At 37.9% G+C, this 17,369-nt stretch overlaps 1 protein-coding gene across 1 annotated transcript; it reads left to right on the top strand.

Moving 5' to 3' along the window:
* The first annotated feature begins 496 nt into the window (after positions 1-496).
* Positions 497-9,894, top strand: LOC112508702 (pentatricopeptide repeat-containing protein At5g27110-like). The gene is made up of 3 exons (XM_025113410.1): positions 497-3,311; positions 3,610-3,713; positions 9,396-9,894. The coding sequence occupies exon 1, from the start codon at positions 497-499 to the stop codon at positions 2,726-2,728; it is 2,232 nt and encodes a 743-aa protein (XP_024969178.1). The 3' UTR covers positions 2,729-3,311; positions 3,610-3,713; positions 9,396-9,894.
* The last annotated feature ends 7,475 nt before the right edge of the window (positions 9,895-17,369 follow it).

The raw sequence follows: 17,369 nt of genomic DNA, 5'->3' as shown, positions 1-17,369 counted from the left end.
TACTTGTTTTGTCAATAAATTAGGGAATTCAGTGGTGAAATCATAAATGGTCCAAAATGCAAATGCTTAGGTCAAGTATAACTGCAGCTATTTTATTCCAAAAAATGTCAAAGGTTACCTTTAACTGTGGTTTACCGTTTACCCTTCCAGCATGAAGCTACTTCTGAAGTGACATTGGCTGACACCCATTTAGATATATGGAAGATGATTCTTGATTGTATACTCCCTCGTTTTGAAGATTTGGCACAGTGATATATATGACCTTTTACAATGGCAACTAATTTATTAGTTAACAGCACATGTCTTGAGCTCTCTTCTAAGCTTGGCTTATTTGCCCCGGGTTCACATAACAAAGTAAGAAATCCCTCTCTCTTCCATGATTTTGAGACTCTTATGAAGCATTAAGGCTGTCTGTGGACTTCTGATCATATGCAGGCACCTTTTTGTGGCAAACAAATTTTATTTGAAATGGTTTTCATAGTCGTCTTATAACGTTATGAGATATCTATTGCAGGCTAAAAGTTCGACATCCTTCTGCTCTCTCCGCACCTGTAGAACTAGGGCAGTCCAAAGCGATATTGCTGACATCAATCCTAGTTACTACCCACAAATTCATGTCCAGAAATTGGTTGACTTCCTCCATGAATGTTCACGAGAAAGGTCAGTAAAAGAAGCAAAAGCAGTTCATGGTTATGTATTAAAATCCAATTATTCGGATGAGAACTTGTTGATATTACTGAATCATGTAGCTCACACATACTCAAAGTGCTCAAACTTGACAGAGGCTCGGGGAGTATTTAATACAATGTGTGAAAGGAATGTGTTTTCTTGGACTGTAATGATTACAGGCTCGACAGAGAATGGGCTATTTCATGATGCATTCAGATACTTCTGCAAGATGCAAAATTGTGGAATATTTCCTGATGTGTTTGCATATTCTGCATTTATTCAGTTATGTATAGGTCTTGATTGTTTTGATTTGGGAAAAATGGTACATGCCCAGATAATCATAAGAGGATATGCATCACATGTTCGTGTTAGCACATCACTTCTTAACATGTATGCAAAGATGGGAAGGGTCAAGGATTCATGGAAAGTTTTCACTAATATGACAGAACACAATGAAGTCTCTTGGAATGCTTTGATTTCAGGTTTTACAGAAAATGGCCTCCACTTAAAGGCGTTTGATTATTTTCTTGAAATGATAGAAACAGGATTTACCCCAAATAAGTACACTCTTGTCAGTGTTTTGAAGGCAACTGGGAAATTGTGTGATGCTGGTAAGGGAAAGCATGTTCATAAATGTCTTTTGGAATTGGATATGGAGTCTGATGTTTTTGTGGGAACCGCGCTGATTGATATGTACTCAAAATGTGGGGCTCTATCTGATGCTAGATCTGTTTTTGAAATGAATTTCATCAGTTGTCCCCTGAACATGCCTTGGAATGCGATGATTTCAGGTTATGCACAGTGTAATTGCAGCCAAGAAGTTCTAGAACTTTATGTCAAAATGTGTCAACGTGATATAAAATCTGATATTTACACTTACTGTAGTGTATTTGCTGCAATTGCGACTATGAAGTGTTTGCTGTTAGGTAGACAGGTTCATGGGATGCTTTTGAAGTCCGGATGTAACACTATGGCCTTGAGTGTTAAAAATGCAATTATAGATTCATACTCCAAATGTGGGTCACTTGAAGACGTAAAAAAGGTTTTTGATAGGCTGGAGGAAAGAGATGTAGTGTCTTGGACAATCATGATAAATGCTTATTCTCGGTGCTTTGAGTGGGAGGAAGCACTGGCCATTTTCTCGCAGATGAGAGAAGACGGTTTTACACCCAATCAGTTCACATTCTCTAACGCTCTTGTTGCATGTACCAGTCTTTGTTTTCTGGAATATGGTCAACAACTCCATGGGCTTCTATTGAAAGCTGGATGGGACACTGACAGATGCATAGAAAGTGCTTTGATTGATATGTATGCCAAGTGTGGCAGTATAAGTGAAGCAAAGATGGTCTTTGAGGCCATACCCAACCCTGATGTTGTTACATGGACAGCCATTATATCAGGTTATGCACAGCATGGTGATGTTGTTAATGCCCTCCAGCTATTCAAGAAGATGCAGCAGCTTGGTGTTGAAGCAAATGCAGTGACAATGTTGTGTGTTTTATTTGCTTGTAGCCATGGAGGTAGGGTAGAAGAAGGCCTTCACTATTTCAAAAGCATGAAAGAAGTTTATTGTTTGGTCCCTCAAATGGAACATTATGCTTGTGTTGTTGATATGTTAGGTCGCGTTGGCCGCCTAAATGATGCAGTCGAGTTTATAAAGCAAATGCCTATGGAACCAAATGTAATGATTTGGCAGAACCTACTAGGAGCATGTAGGGTTTACGGGAATACTGAGTTGGGAGAGATAGCCGCAAGGAAGATAATTTCCATCAATCCACATGATTCATCTCCTTATGTGCTTCTTTCTAATACATATGCACAAATAGGGAGTTCTAGACAAGGACCTGGATTGAGAAATGTGATGAAAGAGCGAGGTGTTAAGAAGGAGCCAGGATATAGTTGGATATCTGTTAGAGGTAGAGTCCATAAATTTCATGCACAAGATCAGGAACATCCAGAAAAAGACGATTTATATTTTATGTTGGATGACTTGAGGGAAAAGATAAAGGCTATGGGTTATGTACCAGATTTGAGATACGCATTGGAAAGTGGTTCTTAAACTAGAAGGAATACAAAAATTCCTTTAGAAGTTTTCATCAACAAGAAACTAGTCTTTTATCACTGTGTACTCCTATACTGAGCACACTTAGCTATTCTTCTCCATCCATTCTACAACTACAAGTAATACTCATGATCCGATACAAAGATGAAGAACAGAATTCAGAATTGTTTGCACAAAGCTAAGAGTTTCCCAACCAATGTAAGTTTTGAGGTCCTAGCACATCCTAGTTCCTTCATCACCTTGTCGTTGAGAGCCATCATATACCCGTAAAGCAAGAACCCAAGGTAAATATATGCCAGAAAGATGTATAGCTAGTTGCCAAGTGTTGGTGGCCAAACAGGTCCCAAGGATGCACATATAGCTGTTATGGATCCTGAGCAGGTTCCTAAACACATGTACTGATGTACATGTACATATCACTATCCCAGATAAGCAAGAAGAATGAGCAAGGTATGGAAACCGTCACTGTAATAATCAGTGCTGTTTGTGGCAAGATATGCTCTTCCCTGAAACAAGCAGCAGATAGAAGTCCTAACTTTTTTGAGGCAGGGCTTCGGGCATTAATTTGTTCAGGCACAACGTAGGTATATTGTATTAATTTCATTTGGCATTCTGTATTCCTTTATTCTCATTTGCCGAAGGATTGCGATTGCCAAAAATTTCTCTCAAGTATTCTTTTGCCATAATGTTCTACGTTAAATCGTTAACTGAGCTTGATAAAAAAATGTAGGAAACTCCTCTTCTACCATTAGTATCAATGTAAAATAAGATTATATGAGCCTAACTTATAAGACTGTGTAAGATTTAATATTGTCAACCAGCCCTTTTTGGTACAAAAGATTAATGGAAGCGTGTCCTTTTTTGGAGATGATGCTTAGGTTTTCTTTGGGCAATATCATACTGGGAACCAGTCATGTTGTGGAGTCTGTGAACTTCGTGAAGATCATAATGGATTTATTTTTTCACTCAGTGCTCAATAGAGGTATCTTCTGTTTACTACTATCATATACCAATCATGTTACTGCACGGGATAGTTTTTAATTGAATGGCACTTCGTAACCTCATCAAGCATTAGATTTTCCTTTACTGGAACGGCCTGCAGGCAAATATCATAGTCATTGAAAGTATATGACACATATAACAATGTTAATGAACTAGCAGTTCAAGTCGGTAAATGAGATGATCTAACCTTGTCTACTGATAAAACTTTAAAACCGAGAGAATGCTCCCTGTGAATCCAAAGATATAGGATAGCGTTCAGCAAAAAGTTGACCCCATATGCAGATATCTATATGTGCCCTATGTTCTCAATTACAATCACAACCATAACTGTAAATGCCCTTGAACACCAAATATAACAAATTCCGGGCTCATCTATAGGATTCTATTCCATGCTTTCTCCTGGTTTGAACATCCTTCTCTATATTTCATCACCATTTAACCTGACCTTGTCAATAGTTCCTCTTCCTTGAACACAAGCGCTTGCAAGCAGTTTGCTGGTTCTTTAGGAACTAGCAACAGTAAGCATCATTTGAGAGAGCTTTTTGTTGTTTTTTTTCCTTCTTCTAAATTAACCAATTTGAGTGTATCATCTGTGCAGCTGGAATGAAACAACACTATAGCCATTACTAATATAATAAAGTCTCAATTTGGAGCTATTTAAAAAAAGGAGATGAAGGCCAGAGAAGAACTTACTCTTGGTGCACCCATGAACATGTAGGGAATATCTCTTTTAGTCTCAAGTTTAGTTGCTCTGGATATCTACATTAGGATGTCACATGATACCCTGAGTATAGATGATACAAGGTAACCTCAGAAGGAGAGATACTTGAATTCTCAAAACTTGTTCACACTCTTTTTTTTTTGTGTGACTAATGTGACATATACCACTCAATTCAAATATAGCTTGATGCGAATGCCATTCTTATCTTCTGGTTACCCCTGAATATCCTATATCCTGTTGGCAATTATATTGCAGTAGACATCAATCCACCAACCATAAATATATTGTAAGAGGACATGTAAGTAAGATAGAGATCATATTTTACTTATAATGTGGAACATCCAAGTTGACCATCATCATACCCGTTGGCTTTGAAGGTCAACATTGTCAGTAGGATGATCTATAGAAATATTCAGTATCCTTAAAGATACTTGTTGTCCTTGTAAAATAGGAAATGGAGATTAGGCTAATATCTCCTTGTAATTAGTTGTTGTGAATATCTTTTTTTATAGGTTAGGAATCCTTTCCTTTTCTTCTCGGATTCTTTGTATATATAGCCTTTGTACCTCCCTCTTTTGATACAAGTGAAATAAAAGAATTCAACATGGTATGAGAGCATCATCTATCCTAGACTACTCTCCTCTTGCTGCTGTGTTTCAATCACAACAACGATCAAGCAACGACGGTAAGCTCCAAAGTCCCCTTACTGTAGCTGTCCTTTCAGCTTCCTCAATCTCACTATGACTAGCACATTATCCTCTTCCCAAACCCACTCGGAAGTCATCTCCAATTCAAAAACTTCTCACCAAAATCCTCTTGGAACTCTAAGGGGCTGTTTGGTTCACGGATTTGGATGGAATTGAAAGGAATTGGAATGGCCAAATCCTTTGACCAAATTCCAAATACAATGTTTGGTTCATGGAATAAAAACGATGGAATCCTTTCAATTCCAATAAATTCCTTCACTCATGGATTTTACATTCCACGGCAATACCCTTGGATTTCAATTCATTTCCGACAAATTCCTTCACTAATCCAAATTCATTCAACATTGCGTCTACCATCTCATCTAATTGATCTCTGGTTCGATCTCCATCTGGTACGCTCTCGCTCTCTCTCTCTCTCTCATAATTTATCCATCTATACGAGATCGATAGACAACATATGTAATCAAGGAATCAATTCAAGATAACTAGCTATCGATATCACTAGTCCAATTCCGTTATTCAAAAATCATAAAAGGTCATTTGTTGATATTTAATTCCGATTCCAAAGTTGAATTCCGTGAACCAAACAAAAAAATTCCAATCCGTTAAGAATTTCATTCCAATTCCAAGCAACCAAACGCAATCACAAGGCATGGTCAAATTCCATTCCATTCCTTCAAAGTCAAAATCATTTGATGAATTGCAATTCCATCGAATTCCATTCTACGAACCAAACACCCCCTAAGAGTTTCCTTTCGATTACTGGTCATAAATTAAATGGCCACAATTTCGATCAATGGTCTCAATTGGTCATGCTATACATATGTGTTCAAGGAAAGGAAGATCACCTCACAGGGGCTGTTCCTGCTCATAAATATCAAAAACTGGAAATCAGAAAACAACATGGTGATGGCATGGCTGATTAACTCTAGACCCTAGAAATAGGGGAGAATTTTCCTCTCATCTCTACGGCTCAAGAGATATGGGAGGTTGTCCGAGATACGTATTCCAGTAACGACAACACTGCAGAATTATTTGCCATAGAAAGCACACTCCATGATTTAGGTCAAGGAGAGTTATCTGTCACTGCCTATTACAACTTATTGACTAGGCATTGGTAACGACTCTTTATGAATGGAAATGCACTGCATATCAAGCTATAATTCAGGAAATGCTAAAGATGAGAAGAATATTCAAATTCCTTATGGGACTCAACAAGGACTTGGATGAAGTCCGAGGACGAATTCTAGGAATCAAACCACTACCCCCAATAAGGGAAGTGTTTTCTGAGGTCAGGATAGAAGAAAGGGACAGTCCCTTCAACCTTACAAGTTGATCGACTTGCCCTTGCTGCACGAGGATTCTCATATTAGCACTCAAATTCACATCCAGAAGGGCATCACTCATCATCAAATGAAAGCATGCCCAAAAGTGGAAGGCCCTGGTGTGACCACTACAACAAACCCGAACATATCCGGGATAACTGTCGGAGAATACATGGAAATCCAGCTGATTGGAAGCCTAAACGAGAAACTAATGGCATTGACAGTCGTGGAAACATTGTGTTTGCAACTAATCTTCCGTAGGCTGAGACTTCTCCATTCAACAAAGAACAAATGGAGATGCTTCAAAAGATGTTTAGCTCGGTACAACAACCAGCACGTATCCGAACAACAACTATGGCATCTTCTCTAATCTCTTCCATCCGAAGGTCAAGAAAAATTGCTCAATCTGGAATTCAACCAGCAGACTTTACTGTCTTCAATGAATCATCTCAAAACTGGATTGTGGATTCCGTTGCATCAGATCACATGACCGGAAACCCACAGTTGTTTGATGATTTGAAACAAAAAAGGGTATAAATGTTACTTACCTTTTGAACAAAAGTATTTCACCTCCATGGATGTCACATTATTCGAAAATAAACCGTACTACATGGATGTTCAGGGGGGAATATGATTGGACACCCACTCATGAGTGAAGTTATTCACACCGACCTAATCCAATCCCTTCCTCCAATCTCTTCCAAAACCAAAGAAGATCAAATCTCTCCCACATGTGCCAGAAACTACCGTTCCAAACTAACCTCAACCAGCCTTCAACTGATCCTTCAATCAATCCTATGACACCAATAGGAAATACACACCTCAACCCTCAAAAGGAAACCCTTGTCTACACCAACAAAAAAAGGAAGCACTGCCGTACAATCTCAGTAGTGCCACGAGAGTCTCAACCAATTCCAAATCCTGAATCTCAAGGTATGCTTGCTAGTGAGCCTACTAATGCTGATAATCTAGATCTTTCTATTGCTCTAAGAAACGGGGTTCAGAGATGTATTCACATCCAATAAAGAATTTTAATATCATACAAGGGATTATCACCAAATTATCGTTCCTTGTGTTGAGATTGGATGAAACTAAGGTTCCACCTCTATTCACGAGGCCTTACAAATCCCAGCATGGAAGACCACAACATTTAAAGAAATCAAGGCGTTGGAGAAGAACCAAACATGGGAGATTACAGACCTTCCACAAGGAAAGAGGACAATAGGTTGCAAATGGATCTTCTCAGTGAGGTAAAAATCTGATTGCACAATTGAGAGATACAAGGCACGATTGGTAGCTAAAGATTTACTTAATCATACGAGATAGACTAGCAAGAAACATTTGCAACAGTTGCCCGATTGAACACCATCAAAGTCTTGTTATCTATTGCTATAAACCTAGATTGGTCGCTTCACCAACTCTATGTAAAAAACGTTTTCCTCAATGGCCATCTTGAAGAAGTTTTCATGGACATTCCACCATTATTCAACTCTCAGGAAAATCAAGGCAAGGTATGCAAACTTAGAAAGCCACTGTATGGCTTAAAACAATCCCCACGGCTTGGTTCGATAGGTTTTCTGAAGTTCTCAAAAGAATGGGATACACTCAATGCCAAGTGGAACACACCACAGACTCCTTGTCAAGCACACCTCTGATCGAAAGGTAACTGCCCTTATTGTCTATGTTGATGATACAACCTTGGCAAGGACACATAGAAGTTGGCGGTCTCAAAACCCTATGGTCAAGGGAATGCGAGATTAAAGATCTTGGAAATTTAAAGTATTTCCTTGGAATGGAAGTTGCTAGATCAAGAAAAGGAATCTTCATCTCTCAAAGGAAGTATGTCCTAGATCTCCTAAAAGAAACATGCATGCTTCGATGTAAACTAACTGACACGCCAATAGATCCACACAACAAGGTAAGATCCAAGCAACACAACATTCTGGTAGACAAAGGAAGGTACCAAAGGCTAGTGGGAAAAATTATCTTCCTTTCATACACAAGACCCGATATAGGGGTTCAGGTGAGCATTGTAAGCCAATTTATGGACAATCCCACAGAGGAACACATGGAGGTGGCATATCGAATTCTAAGGTGTCTCAAAGGGACACCTGGCAAACGGATTGCTTTTACCAAAGGTTTAGATAGAGGTATAAAAGTATTCACTGATGACTGATGTAGGTACTTCAGGCTATTGTACTTTTGTATGGGGCAATCTAGTCACATGGAGAAGTAAGAAACAATCTGTTGTTGCAAGAAGTAGTCCAAAAGCTGAATATAGGGCAATGGAACACAAAATATGCGAAGCGATGTAGCTTAAGAAACTTCTTAATGAACTCAAAGTTGAGACTTCAGAGTCAATCAAACTCTCATGTGACAACGAGGTAGCTATAAGAATTGCAAATCATATCGAGATTGATCGACGTTTCATAAGCAAGAAAATTGAAGCCAAAGTTATAGTATTCAATACACGCTGTCACAACAACAAATTGCAAATTTCCTTACTAAAGCTCTTCAAAGGCCTGTATCTGAAAATCTATGCTTAAAGTTGGGAATGATCAATATATATACCCCAACTTGAGGGGGGTGTAGAAATATTCAATATCCTTAAAGATACTCAATATCCTTAAAGATACTCGATATCCTCGTAAAATAGGAATAGGAGATTAGGGTAATATCTCCTTGTAATTAGCTGTTGTGAATGTTTTTTTATAGGTTAGGAATCCTTTCCTTTTCTCCTTGGATTCTTTGGGTATATATAGCCTTTGTACCTCCCTTTTTTGATACAAGTGATATAAAAGAATTCCACATGATCCATGCTGGAGGACAACGTATCTTAATGCTTGAACATCTATTTGCTCATGTCAAAAGCAGTTATTAAGTTGTTGAGTTGATTTTGGAATTTGCAGGGATGGTTTTCCGCTAAGCATATTATAATGAAACAATGGAAGGTATGACAAAATCTTTCTTACAAGGGTTAGTCAAGAACTTGTAAGTTACAAATTCACATGTTGCTTCTCTTTCTTTCCTATATGACTGTTTCATGATGTATTATGCTAGAAGTATGTGTGTTTGGGAAGGGGGCTATATAAAGGCTGCAAATAATATGCTCTATGCTCTGAATAGTGACATTTGTTTTATGTTGCATTAACTTATATTATTTTTAGCCTATATGATGGTTAAGATTATTGGCTAAGCAGACGTGTTAGGTGCTTGTATTGTTTTTTGAGCTGGGGTTTATCATTCATGTTTATGGCTTTTGGCTGCAGCCCGGGAAGAAGAAAAAGCTTGGAGGGCTTGTTTGTTTGGCTTATCTTTATTGTGTTTCTTATGTGAACTTTTATATGTGATATCACTTTCAAATTCAAAAAGATAGGAGAAGTTTAGTTCAGGGTCCAAGTTAGCCACCCAAAATAACCAAACCAAACAAACCTAATATGTCCTATATGGAGGTAGGGAATAGGGGGGGTGGGATGTACGCAGACTTGACCTCTACCTCGAAAGAGTAGAGCGACTGTTTTCTTGAAGATCCTCAGTTTGTGCAAAGTGTCCGTAAAGAAAAGATAAGGCTTGCTAAAAGAATTGAAATAGAAAAAAGAGGAAGCTCCTGGAAAAAAAGAAATGCAATGCTAAAAATTGAAACCAAGACAAAAATTAGCAACAATTAGACAGACAGATAAACAAACAAAACACCCCAACAAAAATTGAACCAGTGCAAGAAGTTCTCTCCATTCAACTTAATGGTAGTGATTTGAATGGAGTGGGATTCCGAGGTAGGGTTGTGAGTGGCAGCATAAGACACATTCTTATCGACAGTGGGAGAACTTATGGTTGACACGTCAGACAAGGTTTTGGCTGGTGAAGAATAGAGTACGACTCAGAGGATTGGGTAGGTTTGGCTGTAGAAATTAGAGTTAGGAAGAGAAGGTTGAACGACTGTAGAAATTAGGGTTTCTGCTCTAGTACCCATTGACTTTGTTTATATCCCAAAGTTAACATAGCCCTGGTAAATCTTCCAAACCATGCTCGAGGAGATTGTTTTAAGCCGTATTGATACACACTGTATTGGGTTTTGTTCCTTTTCCATAACTAGGTGGAACATCTGTATAGATTTCCTCCTGCCACTCTGTTCGATCTAATAAATGCCCATTTTTCTTCTCTGCGACTCCGTTCTGTTGAGGTGTTTTAACACATGAAGATTCTTGAATTATTCCCTCTTTTTGAAAATAGGAGGTGTGAGTTTGATTGAAAAAGTCTTGAGCATTATCGAATCTTATTTTTTGAACTTTTACTCCAAATTGATTTTTTACCATCGAAATGAAATTAGGGAGAATAGTATTAACATCAGACTTATGTTTTAATAAGAACACCCAAGTAACCCGTGTCCAATCATCAATAAAGGTCACAAACCATCTTGCACCTGACACATTGGAAATATTAGATGGACCCCAAATATCAGTGTGAATAAGATAAAAGGGGGAGTTGCTTCTTTTGTCACTGATAGGAAAAGGGATATGCTTGTATTTAGCAAGCTCACATACCACATAATGAAGGCTTTCAACATCGATTGTTTTAAACAAATAAGGAAAAATAACTAATTGAGGGATGGCCTGAACGACAATGATGAAGTATGATTTTTTCTTTATTGGGAAAGAACAAATTCTGATATGAGAGAGTGAGATAATCTGGTACTTTTTGGCATCTTAAGACAATATAGATCATCCTTTTCCTTAGCAAGTCCAATCGTCTTCCCCGAATCCTTATCTTGAAACAAACAATATTCGTCACAAAATACCACTTGACAAGGTAAATCTTGTGCTAGTTTCTTTACGGAAATCAAATTAGTGGACAAATTTACGCCATGAAGAACATTTTTTAAAAGAATGGATGAGCTGAGTTGGATATCTCCTATACCGGCTACGGTGGTTTGAGTTCCATCAGCAGTGACATTTTTCTTGTTCTTGGACAAGGTGAGTATGTGGAGAAGTGTTTGGAAGAGTGAGTCATATGGCCAGTTGCTCCTGAATCAATGATCCATTGAGTATTTTAGGGTTGAACTTGAGACTTTAAATCCAAATGAAAAAGGATGCTCACCTGAATAGGTTAAAAAACAAGGTTTTTCCAGAGTGCTGAAAAATGACCTGAGCTTTTCCACTTCCTCTTGATTAAGGTTTGCTGGCTTTTGTTTGACTTCTTTTGGGGTTGGGTCGATTGCGACATGGGCTTGTCCTTTTTCTCTAGTCGTTGCACTTTTTTGCCCCCACTCTTGGCTTGGAGGTTTGCCATGTAAGTTCCAACATTTCTCGTTGGTGTGACGTGCCTTTTTGCAATAAGTGCACCATAACCCATCTCGATTTTTAGTCCTGAGTTGATCACCTTTCCCGGATCCAGATTCGTATTTGGTTCTATTTTCCCTCCTTATCTTGACATTTTCGGCCATCATTGCCGAGCCATTCATTGGAGGGGTCTCAAGCATTAAGGTTTTCCAGCTCTCCTCACTTCTAACAATAGCCGCCACTTCATTAAAGCAAGGTACTTCAAATTTTCCAAAGATTTGAATCCTCACTTGATCAAAGTTAGAGTTTAAACCTACAAGAAAGTCATAAACTCTGTCTTGTTCAATGAAGTCCTTGAGTATCGCTGCATCTTCAGAGCAATTGGTCTTGATTACCCTATAATGATCGAGTTCTTGCCACAATGATTTAGTTGATTGGCATACTCGGTTACTGTTTTGCTTCCTTGTTTTGCTGCCATAGTCTTGACTTTCACTTCATAAACTTGAGCTGTATCTTTTGCTTTAGAGTACGTTTGCTGAATTGCATCCTAGATCGCTTTGGCATTAGCCATGAACATCATAGTGTCACTTATTTCCGGAATCATAGAACTCCATAACCACGCCATGATCATGGAATCTTCTTCATCCCATGCTTCAAACTTGGGATCTTCTCGCTTGGGTGTTGTTCCGGTGAGATGACTGATTTTTCCCTTCCCTTTCAGGATGGTTCGAACTATTGGGACCATTTGAGATAGTTCTTTCCATCTAATTTGTATGATGCATGGATGTGCTGTAAATCTCGTGGTTGAGAAACACGGGTTATGGCAGATTCTGATTTGGGTTCTGTCATTCTTTCGGTGCTGGGTTAGGAATTGTTGGCAATGAAGGCCACAAAAAAAGGAATCAGAGGAAGGAGGCAATGAACGCCTATGAAATTTTCAAAGAAGGTTTATGAAGGCTAAAAAGGCTTCCAAAGCTTCGATAGATCTGATACCATAACAAATATAGGAATTCTGCTGTATTTCTTCTTCATTCTTGATAGAAAGCATACAATATAAATACGGAAGGCAAAGGGAAAGAAAAGGAAACTATTCTATGAATCCCTGATTTTATGGGATTGCCTACAATCACTAATTTATGGGATTATAATCGGCTCCCATTACTCCTACATTAAATACATAATCATTTATATTTTTACATTTTCCCACGTATATCTATCTGTGGTCTTTGGTGATGATATCGTGATTAGAGGTGCTGACTGCTGAGTGTGAAGGGACAAGGTATTGAAGGAATACCTATTCCAACATTTCAAACTAAGGGCTTAGGTCATATTCGTTATTTTTTGGGGATTAAGATAACTCGATCAAAGTTAGGTGTTGCTATCTCTCAAAAGAAATATGCCCTTGATATCATAGAAGAGGCATGTCTTTCAGATTATAAACCATTGGTTATTCCTATCAATCCTAATGCAAATCTTCTTCCTAATCAGGGGATCCCTTTACCGATTTATAAATCCCTTGAATCATGTGTAAATCCCATGGCTAAATGGATTAATTTACTTGAATCAATGAGGTGATTGTTTTCTAATGTATTGGCACCGTATGCGTATATATTGTAATGATGAAATCAAATGAAATATTTTCAGTTTCGTATTATGGCAAGTCAAACATGCCATTCGATGTGAACAACTAGTTCTCATATACTAGAAAAGTTTTTGGCTGGCTTTAGTAAACTTGGATATAATAGCTGACAACACAGCCCTCGGGGGTGTAGCTCAGTTGGCAAAAGGGAGACTTTGCTTAAATGCACAATAGGTTCAAGTTCAAATCCGTGGTAAACAGGCTTGAACCCCTCTGCTAGCCTCAGCCGCCGAGTTAGGTCTGAAAGACTGAATTGCCTCCTCACATGTGGTTCCTAAGGGAGTGTTTTGTGTTAGTTTATTACCATAGCTACTGATTTTTCTGAATCAAATTGTTGTATTGAGTTTCTATTCACAAGTTTCCTGTATGTTTATGGATGTCTGACCATTTCCATCATACATTCATGCATTGGCCATGTTTGAGCAATATCCTATTGCCTCCAGAGTTATATTCTTATTGGGCATTTTTCAACAGAGTTTTATGGAAGTAATGCCTTGCCGTATTTTTGCATCAAATTTATGAGCAGTAAGATAGTGCACAGTCCTCAAAATTACTTTGGTGCTTGCAAATGTATGGTTGCACATTTTAGATCTTTGAACCTTGAAATGGCATGCACTTTGTGCACAGAGGCCCCTTGTTTGTAATGCAGATATCCCTACTGATGGAGATCTTACAATCTAGTATTCATTGATTTTGGAGAAATAGTAGCAGTTCATCCTAAGACCTTTCTGAATTAAGGAAGGATGCTCCACTGCATTAGGCACCATTACTGTGGATTTTGTTGAGAGTATGACCCCTTTTGAAAGGTTGAATACCCATCGTACTGAATGGTTTAATTCTGTAATTTAGAAGTTCATGAAGAGAAATAGCACATCTTCTTCATCTCCTGTAATATGATAGATATGTCATGTCCTCCACGTATTGTGTTTTCCATCTAATTATTAATATGATATGTAGGCATTTTATACTCTCAAAACCTCCCGATGAGGGGAAATACTTTTCTGGTTTCCCAAAAGTCATGGAATCATTGATGTTTGGCCTCCAAATTATTCAACTCGGTTTTCCTTCCTTCCCTTCTGCCCACAAATCACTTCTTTGTCATTATGCTTGCATGTAGTTGGAAAATTGTGACACGATGTTCAAATTTGTTTCACAATCAATTCAAGATTTGTTGGGTACCTGATACTTTAAATTAGAAAAGGCGTCAGGATGTTGTGAATGATGTATATGGACTAAATATGATGTTTATGAATCTGCAAAACTGATCATACTAACCATGCCTAGGGCTGCAACTAAAGGGACAACCAAGGTATCAACAAAAACCTTGAAGAGTGAATTGACAATAAGTGGTAAAAAGAAATAACCATAAAGTATATTTCCATAAAGAATGAGTTTATCAAAACCTAACGTATACACTTTCATATAATGCTTGCTATAAGAAACTTTTTTTTTTGTTTAGAAAATAGCTTACAGTAAGAAATATTAGCTCAGTTGCTATGTATTCCTAGTGTTCTGTCATACACTTGTCGGGGTTCTCTCTCAAATTGAAGAGTAGTCATTGTCGAATCACTTTCATAATTTAGATATTGCCAAGCCTTCAAAACGTGCCAAGAAGAGATGGACAAAGTCTTTACTTGATACTGCCTTGTAAGAGCTGGATGGGATGGGGACCCTTGGACATTTTGTAGTTGCTTTATATTTACCTGTGGATTATCTGGCTCTAGTTCATGTGAATAAGGTACGAGAATGCGCCTAAATGTTCTGTTTCCTGTCCCACCTCTCCGTGTGTCTTGATAATGTTGTAATAAAGGGGGGTGATTGATGGTAGCTATGTCAAGACTGCCTGGGCACATTGATGGCTGGTTTTGTATAACCCTTTAATGAACCAAAATACTTGTGGCTTTGACCTTTAGGTGCCGTAGCATTTTTGATCAATTTATACAGTCTTGTGATCTAATGTTCCGTTGTTGGTGGTCTGTTTGTCTTAATCAATAGGGATGGAAGGAACTCCTTGCCAAATTTAGATTCCTTAATTGCTCACTCTATGGTCTATACAGGTTCCTTTTAGAATCATGGACCATAACCTCCATAACAAAGCATCCTAGGAATACATTTTTGTGAACACCAAAATCCTCTCCATGAAAAATATTTGGTATTCTCTTTTGCTTGAAGACAACTTTCAGGTGGAAGTATACATTTTCTGATGCATCACACTACATGCTTCACAGGGTAGAAGCTTGGTACCGATTTTGATCCATACTTAATCGTTTTTGGTTAGTCCGCCTAGCACAATTTGAAAACTGATCGTGTTAAAAAGGCAGAGATGTAATCACTTGTATAAACAACTTCATAACGCATCACAGTCTCCCCAGGATGTATATATATACACACACACACATATATATATATATATATATATATATACACATGGTGTTCTTAGACATTTCCGAGGACATGACCTTTATAGGAGTACTTGAAGACGGCAGACTAGGATAGCAGATTAGATGGGAAACTGTAGCTAGCATAGTACGTTGGACAGAAGGGAGTTGGACAGGTTGAGGGCTGGCAGTCTAAAATAAAGTCGTGCTTTTGGACATACCTTTTTGTATATTCTCATTGTACCTACTCACATTCTTGCCCAAGCCAGGGGTATTCACGGAAACAACTGCTTGGGTACATCTCAGCCTCCCTAGATCCTACTCTCGAGTGGGTTTTACTGGGTCAATTTGATTTTTGCATGTATATGCATCTTTTCTTGTGCCCTAATGATTAGCAAATACTTAATGATAATAGTGCATCAGTACCTAACCTGGGAACTCTTTCAGATTACGGGTAGTAAGCAGAACTTGCACTTGACCTTGCTGTGTATTTTTTTCCCTTTCAATTATGATGCAATTTACTAATCACTGCTAATCCATATACTTGCGTGGCCCTAATTTTTAGGTAGTTAATAAATTTTAGAGCAATACAGGAAGACTTATGTGCGGCTGTGAATCAAATGTCATTAACACTTTCCTTGCTTGCATGTGTATTCATTCGTGGAAATAACATGCTTGCTTAAGCTTTGAAAGGTAATAATATTCACAAAGATATGGGTATTATATATATGTGTGTGTGTGAAAGTTATGCTTGCATGATCAATGACAATGACATATATATATGTCCATAGTAGCAGATCTCTGAGTATGCGACGTAGAGTTATGTTAAACTGGGCTTTATGAAAATGACTGGAATTTCTTTGGACTATTCCACCTTTCAATTTTTCAAGAGCAAAATCTTGATACGATTGTTTGCGTTTGGAAATTTTTGACCGTGCAACAATTTACCTTGATTGCAATGGGCCTTCATTAAGTTGGTAGCTTTGTTTTACAATTTAAATTCCAGTTGCAGTCCCCCACAATCTGAATGACACTTTACATCTCATGCACATACGTCCACTCAGACATTAAATTGTCTTACTTCATAACTTTATGCTTTGTGTAAATTTGTTTGGAATGACACATGTGAATGTACTTTCCCAGAAGTGCAAAGTCACGTGACTTTTTTAATCATACAAAGAATCCTACCTATATCATAAACAAAGCCATATTAACATACACTAAGCAATCATCATTATTTTAGTATTACATGTTTCCTGGAGTTCCCAATTTCATCTGTTGTTCATATAACTCACCCAAATTTAGTTCGAGATAAAAGAACTAGTTTATATATTTCCAGAACCAAAAGACAACATGCACTTATGAGTACTGTAGCAGAATACTGAGAGATGGGGTTGGAATACAATAGTTTTTGGCTGCTAATTGAGAGAAGGAAATTAAAGATGCTGATGATTCATGGGTTTAGTAAAGATTGTTCAAATATTTCGAATAGGAAATAGGGTTAGTACATATGCTTTAGAATCCAGCATATATGATAGCTTAATTCAATGTCATGGCTTCCAGCTATAAAATGTATATATAAAATTTTTG

This window comes from Cynara cardunculus (assembly GCF_001531365.2).
Source record: "Cynara cardunculus var. scolymus isolate 2C chromosome LG 3, CcrdV1, whole genome shotgun sequence".
Taxonomy (NCBI): domain Eukaryota; kingdom Viridiplantae; phylum Streptophyta; class Magnoliopsida; order Asterales; family Asteraceae; genus Cynara; species Cynara cardunculus.
This window is presented reverse-complemented; position numbering and strand designations above follow the sequence as displayed.